Source organism: Coffea arabica, chromosome 1c (assembly GCF_036785885.1).
Source record: "Coffea arabica cultivar ET-39 chromosome 1c, Coffea Arabica ET-39 HiFi, whole genome shotgun sequence".
Classification (NCBI taxonomy): domain Eukaryota; kingdom Viridiplantae; phylum Streptophyta; class Magnoliopsida; order Gentianales; family Rubiaceae; genus Coffea; species Coffea arabica.
In genome coordinates, this window is record NC_092310.1 from 48,179,571 (window position 1) to 48,187,324 (window position 7,754).

At 35.3% G+C, this 7,754-nt stretch overlaps 1 protein-coding gene across 1 annotated transcript; it reads left to right on the plus strand.

Annotated features, from left to right (window-relative positions):
- The first annotated feature begins 281 nt into the window (after positions 1 to 281).
- Positions 282 to 1,942, plus strand: LOC113724985 (hydroxycinnamoyl-CoA:piscidic acid hydroxycinnamoyltransferase-like). The gene is made up of 2 exons (XM_027247956.2): positions 282 to 1,663; positions 1,772 to 1,942. Exon 1 carries the CDS (start codon positions 282 to 284, stop codon positions 1,644 to 1,646), a length of 1,365 nt encoding a protein of 454 aa, XP_027103757.1. The 3' UTR covers positions 1,647 to 1,663; positions 1,772 to 1,942.
- Positions 1,943 to 7,754: the final 5,812 nt, after the last annotated feature.

Consider the following 7,754-nt stretch of genomic DNA (forward strand, 5'->3'; position numbering starts at 1 on the left):
GATTTAATTGTGAATCCATGCTATTACACCTTCTGGAGTGTAATCCATTGTGAGTGAAAGTATAATAAAAGAGAAAAAAGTGAAATGCTGACGTGATGTATGGATTACACTAAAGAGAGTGTAAACCATTGCCGATGACCTAAGCTTACGCTGGCGACACTTTGCTACCACAGCCAAAATCTCACCTTCAAAATTTCCTTTCCTTCTCACAAAGTCTCCCAGCTGCCATACTTTTTTCCTTCTTACAATTCTCACACCCATTATTCTCTTTCCTTCTCACAATGGTTAACTTGATAGCCTCTCGCATTGTCAAACCAGCAAAACCAATCCCTACAAAAGTAATGTTTTTATCTGAGTGTGATCAACGTGTAGCCGTGACTCATGCAACTGTCGTCCATTTTTACAAGCCAGAAAGTCCAGAATTGCTGAATGATGCCACTGAGGTTTTGAAAGACTCACTAAGCGAAGCCTTGGTGGCGTTTTATCCGCTTGCTGGACGTTTATACCCGAAAGATGGGGGCCGAGTTGAGCTGCATTGCAATTCCATGGGAGCTTTACTTGTTGAAGCTCAATCTGAACTCAAAATCCAGGATTTGGGAGACTTCTGTCCAGCGCCACAAATCCGTGCCCTGATCCCACCTATAGATAACAATAATACTCCCCTTCATGAGGTACCGCTCCTTTTAGTGCAAATTACAAAGTTTGCCTGTGGTGGTGTTTCTATAGGCTTGGCCGTGTCACGCGTCATTGCTGACGGCCAAAGCGGGTTTCATTTTGTTTCCGAATGGGCAAAGATTGCACGTGGTGAAAAATCTGATGATCAACCATTTCTAGATCGAACAATTTTTCAGAAATATGAAGACGATCATCCATCATCAACGGCTCCAAAATTACAATACTCGGACTTTTTCCCCCTACCCGTCCTGATAGGCCGGTCTAGCAGCTTGGAAGGGCGTAAAAAGGCTACCATCTGTGCCATGCTTAAGTTAAGTAAAGACCAAATTGAGCAGATCAGGAACAAGGCCAACGACCAAGATTTGATGATTCACAAAACTAGCAATCAAAGGCCCTTTAGCCGGTTTGTAGCAGTATCTGCACATATATGGAGGTGCTTATCCAAGGCCCGTATGCACAACCCCGCCCAAGAAACGGTTCTATATGTGACTGTGGATTTTCGCAAGCGGCTTAAACTACCCTTGCCCGGAAGGTACTTTGGAAATGCTGTCTTACCTGTACCAGCAAGAGCCATTGCAGGTGACCTCCAATCGAGGCCACTAAGCTATGCTTCAAGCAAAATTAAGGAAGCAATAGAGAATGTTACAGATGAGTATGTAAGGTCATATCTTGTTTGTATGAAGAACATTCCGGAGGTATCCACCAGTCCATATTTTCACACCGTTGGTCGTCCGCAGGGGTTGTTCTTCGGAAATCCCAATTTGATCGTTACGACTTGGGTTGGTCTGGGCTTGTACAAAGCCGATTTTGGGTGGGGAGATGAAATATTCATGGCCCATGCGTCACTAGGTGATGATGGAAAACTCTTCATTATTCCTAGTCCTAATGGAGATGGGTCGTTATTGATACCATTGGGCCTACAAGTAGAACATATTAATGCTTTTAAGAAGTATTTCTATGAAGATATATGATGATGTAGACTTACAAGGTTGGTTCTAGTGTAATTTGTGTAGTTCCATTGGGCTCGCTAAAAAGCTTAGTCATATATAATGTAAACTTTAGGTGCCACTAACATTTGAATATATTTGTTGTACAGGGAACCTACAAATTGGCAGCTGGTGGAGAAGAGAACAGTTCAAAGAGCTATTATTGCATAGAAACGGGACGTGGAACTTTTAATAAATGGGAGCTGGAGCAGAGGGTACCCAAAAATTTGTCTCCAAAGTAGTAGCAAATAAGGAGATTTTTATGATGTCTTTTTTTGTAAAACAAAAAAAAAGGATTAATTTTGTATGTATCGAAAGTGGATGCATTAACGAATATGGATACTTACTACTTCATCTCAATTTGAATTTGAATCTCAATTTCAATTTTTACACTTGTTATATATATTTATGTCTGTTAGTGTATATGCTGTCCATCCCATAACCGGGAAGCTTGTAATCGTATAATGGCACATCGACTACTAGGTTAAGGTAAGAATGGAGTAGCTTTGGAACCACCATGGACACTACAAAAAATGATCAAACATGCGCTTGGATTTATTTAGATAAAAATGGTGACCATGAAATCTTTTTTCCTCCCCCTCATATGCAATAACATATTGTATCACTTTTTAGAGTATGGTGTATGTTTTTTTTTTTCACTAGCGGCAACTTCTAGCCTAACCTAACCTACTCCTACTCCTAGGGGGGGACTTACTTGTTAAGGGAAACGACTCTAGGGAGTGAGCCAATTGAGTCGGGAGAACCTGACGGGGACTTAACCACCATCTGACCAGACGGGTACAGAGTATGATGTATGTGACGTTAAAAGAAAGTTAAAAAATATGTTAAAGAAATATTAAAAACAAACTCTAGATTTCTCCGTCAAGAATGGAAATCGAACCAAGTTAGAACAGTATATGTGTACATAAAAATAATGATAAAAAACTGTGTCGTAAAATTAAACAGGCACAATAAGTACGTTTTTACACCCAACGCCCGGGAGAAAAAAGGAAAGAAAAATCGAAGGAATGCAAATCTTGACATCTAGTTTATGCAATTTGCTGTTGATGATTTGCTTATATCAAAATGAATGTATACCTATCCTAGTTATCCTCTAACAAAGCTTTTTGTTGAAGGAAATAAGAAAAAAAACAAAAGGAGAGAAAAATTGGAATTCTATTCTATATCAGATAAAACATTGTTCAAAAAACTCAAACACGGTGGTGGAATTGCATCCTATTGAAATATCAAAACAATTATTGAGACATTATCAAAAGAGGAAATAATTCAAAACATCCCTCACATTTTATAAAATGACTTTTCATCCTTCACTTTTAAAAGTATAATTTTGCATCCCCTACAAATTTATATTAGTCAAATTTGGTCTCTACCTAAATTTTCGACTAGTTTTTTGTCGGAATCCCTCACGTGTCTAGTTTTTTGACTAGTTTTTTTTAAACCCATGCATATATCTATTTAATTTTACCTGAGCAGTACAAATAGTATGTAATATATTTCTATTTGATTTGTAATATATCTCTATTTGATTTTGCCAAACGAAATCAAATAGAGATATATTACATGCTATTTGTACTGTTCATGTGAAATCAAATAGATATATATATGTTTAAAAAAATTGTTAGTTTTTCACTCATATTCATTTCCTTTTACTCGAATATTGAAAACAAAGAAGACATTTAATCCTAAACATTATCAAGTGTATATATCGAATTAAATTTGGACAGAAAAAATAAATAAAGAAAAAGTATGACAAAAAGAAGTATATAATTGGCACTTTCAAATTTTAAGACAATCACAAGTAAGTAATTCAACTGTTGGCCTTAAAAGTGACGAGTAGAAATTTCAGATTTAAACTGCAATTTGTTAGCATGACTATAGAATTCGAGCTAGGATCCATTAATTAGATAGCCTTATTATACAACTCAATAAATAAATTATTACCAAAAGAGAAAGCTCAGAAATATTGAATAGGTTCATATGGTGAAATCATATATATATATATACATGGGTTTAAAATAAAATAGTTAGTTTTAAACCCCTGTATATATCTATTGAATAGCATGTGTGCAACTACGATTAGCCTGTTTACGTGAAATCAAATAGAGATATATTACATGCTATTCGTACTATTTAGGTGAAATCAAATAGATAAGAAAAAACTATTCGTAAACATAATCAATGAGGGATTAAAAAATTCATTTTGTAAAATGTGAGGGACGAAACAATTCATTTTATAAAATGTGAGAGATTATGAATCGAATTATGTAAAATTTGATTTGACAATATTACTCTTAAAAAATGATCACGTGTAATTTTCCTCTTAAACAATGCACGTGATGGATTTCGATAAAAAAATTAGTTGAAAACTTAGGTAAGAATCAAATTTGATTAATGTGAATTTGTAAAAAACGTAAAATTATACTTTTAAAAAAATGAGAAATAAAAAATATCATTTTATAAAATATGACGGATGTTTTGACCGATTTTCCTTATCAAGAGTATCTCTTCCTGTCCAGACAAGATCAATTATTAGAGACTTTTTTCATGTCCATATGTACACGACCCCTCAAGAGACTGTTCTGCTGACTTTGAGTCGTACTTCAATTTGGCTCTTTCCAACTTCAACACCAGTCCAACACACTCTTTTAGAGCTGCCTCAAAAAAGGAAAAAAATAATCATGCAAAGTTAACCTTTGTTTTTTTCGAAATTTGATATATAAAACTCTTTTGATTATCTTTCAAAGTCTTTAAGGTACATTACCATGTCATAATTCTCTCTCTCTCTCTCTATTTTTTTTTTTAAAAAAATTGCTTACATATTTGCAAATTCCTTTTTGGTTAATTGCCTTTTTCTCTGACGTTAAAATAGGCAATACCTAATATTGCTGGAATGAGATTGACGTCAAAGCAATGAAATGTCATCTTCTTATTCTTTTAAAAAGAAGTAAAGAATATTAAGAAAGAATGCCATATCTTTATTAGCTTGAACTTTTTGGGTACATTCTATCTTTGATATTTAATTCGAGGAGCCCACCACCCCTTTCAATAATTGATATTTGTTAAGTGTAAAATTACGATCATTATTCTTTGTCAACATCCATTTTCCAAGAGAATTCTATGAAAAGTTGAGAGTAAATGTAAATGTCACAAAAAGATCGCCATCCAATTTATCAACTTAAAAGGAGGTCTTTATAATCTCTACATTTAAAAAAAAAAGGGAATAAATTCAAAAATTGTAAGTGTTATAGACTTTTTTTTTTTACCGTTAAACCCCTATATAAAGGCCTGAGGCCAATTCTCTTCTGCAGCAAAAGAGTTGAGATTTTCGCATCTAATTTGCTGGCACCATTAATGCTAGCTCTACTTCCAAATGCCCCACACGGTATTGGACACAATTTGCCCAACCAGATGAAACCTCCTTTATCGGAAATTACACGTGGCGGACTTCTGTGCAGCCGACATATATATTTATTTTTCCCCGGTCCCTGTTGATGGTGTCATGGCACCACCAGTTATGTAAGATGGAAAACCAAGGGGAGGAGCCCAAGCCCACCTTTCAATTGGACAATGACCGACACATACCTTAAACCAGGAAGAATTTTCATAATGCCACAATTTAGGAGCCATATACATAGAGATAATTAACTTCCACAATGCATATAAAAGTGCCAAGTGATATATTAGCTGTTTAATTAATGAAAAATTCGATACTAAGTGACATTGCGACTAAATGATAGAAACAAATTAAAAGATAATTCATCTCCTTGTTTTTAAGATTCTCACGCTTGTATTTATCATTTAGTAATGTCATGATTTATAGTCATTTTTTTTTTAAGATGAACTCTTAATTAATAACATCTCTTAGAGATTGGTATCCCAATGCAATTTTTTTGTCCAACCTAAATTTTCTAAGGCACTGCAAATGAAATATAAGTAGTCTTAGAAATATGACGGACAATATTGATAACATTCCACTTGTAGCAGAGTATTATTAAACGAGCATGAAGCATATGAACTGTCAACGACCAACAGTGTAGTGTGGATACAGTGCCCTTCATATCCAATACAGGGCTTCTTGTGGGCAGAAGCTAATTTTTGCTTAGCTTTAGAATCAATGAAGAACTACATGCAAAATAAACAAATAAGAAAAGAACTCATTTATAGAAAAGAAGAAATAATCCCAAAGACCAAACTTTTTCAGTTCAAGATAACTTTGCTCCTAATGTTTATCCTTCCTAATGGTGCTCCACTTAGTTTGGCAAAAAGCAGATTGGTGTAGGAATAAAATCAGTCAAATCAGACCCTTCCTTTTTTTAATCACTGTTAAAATGCTTGGCTTATTTAGGCACAAATTAAGTTCGTTATGGGAGTACAATAAATTAAGGACTTCACAACAGAAACATCAGAAGCAACGCACGTCCGCGCCTGACACATGCTCTGTCTGAAGTCAGCTGCGGACGTGCCCAGTCAGCACGTTCGCTCTGACACCTGCTGCTCCCCTGAATTTTTTGCAGACAAGTTTCCGGTGGAATTTTTAATTATGCGGACGTGCCTAGTCAGCACGGCCGCTATAAAATGAGAAACACCCCCTGTCAGAGGTACATTTGACGGATTGTTTTTTTTTTTTAAACGTATAATCTAAGAAATTAGCCGCTTTAGGGTCCATTGGTTCCATCAAAGTCAGTCAGACACCTTCTGTATTATCACATGGCCTGGTAAATATACAAGAAATCTTTTCTGCAGCTGCTTGGATGAGCCTAGTAAAACTAAGGGATAATTTCAAAAACCTCCCCTGAGGTTTCTGACATTTACACTTACCTCCCCTGTGATTTGAACAATTACACTGACCTCCCCTGAGGCTACTAATCCTTTACAAATTCAGTCCAAATAATTAAAATATTATTTTAGAGTGTGAGGACCCGTAATTTTTCCTAATTTCTAGGTTTTATTTTCTTTGAATTGCACGTTTTTCCATATTTTCTTTATTCGAAAAATTTTAAAACATAATTTTTATTAGTAAATATAGTTTTAAATGATTTTTCTAGTATCGGTTAGTTTTTGAGAAATTAAGAACGTATATCGGACGTGGGACCTGCTAGTGCGAAAAGTTCGGTAAAATTTGGCCAGTTAGGTTAAGTTTTGGATATTGGGTTTAATTTATTGGATGTTAAAAGATAACTAGAGGTTGCTAAATGGATTAATGGTGGAGAGACAAAAGGATAATTATAAGCCAAAAGAGATACTAGGTGTCGCGTTTTCATTGGACCTTGGACTTTGACCATCTTATTACCTTTACTAAATAACCAAAAATTCATCAAAAATCTCATCTTCTTGGCCGGCCACTCTTGGAGAAAACAAGAAAGAAAACTCTTCAACTTTTGCTTCCTTTTCTTGCCAAATCTTGAAATCCAACCATTAATCTCCCAAATTTCTCCATAAAACCTACTTGCTAAGAAGGATAGAAGTGCTTGGTGGAGTTGTTTGGAAAGGAAAGACCCTAAGCTATCTTGTCTCTAGTGTTTACAAGGTGAGTAGTGAAGGAACCCCTCTCCTCTATCTAATGATGTTTAATTAATGACTTGTGGTAGCCTAAGGGATGAGATTAGGTGTTATTTCATGATTTTGGTTGAGATTGATGACATTTTCTATTTAATCATGATTTTTCTAATTTAATATGATTCATATGTTGTGGCCATGGATAATGATTGGAAATGATCTGGAATGAAACCTTAATGTGTCAATTGTAGTTATTTGCGGAAAATTTCTGCATTGAACGGAAATTTCGGAAGTTAGGGTTTCGATTACTCCCTTTTCTGCCCGGTACTGTTCCTCATAGTTAGAGGCTGAATTAGCTTTGGGTTAAAACATGAAAGTTGTATAGAATGATGTTTTATAGTAGCCTGCAAAATTTCAGTTTCGAAGCAATGTAGCCTGTGAAAAGACCGCATTACCCCTGCTGCCCTGTAGTTACCCGAAACTGAGAATCAGCTTCTGTAATTGGTTCTTTTGACCAGGAATACTACCGAATTGGTTGTTGATGTCTTGTTAAGAATTATAGCCGTGTATCTTAGC

Coding starts and splice junctions, on each gene's coding strand:
- LOC113724985 (XM_027247956.2), top strand. CDS start 282: ATGGTTAACTTGATAGCCTCTCGCATTGTCAAACCAGCAAAACCAATC.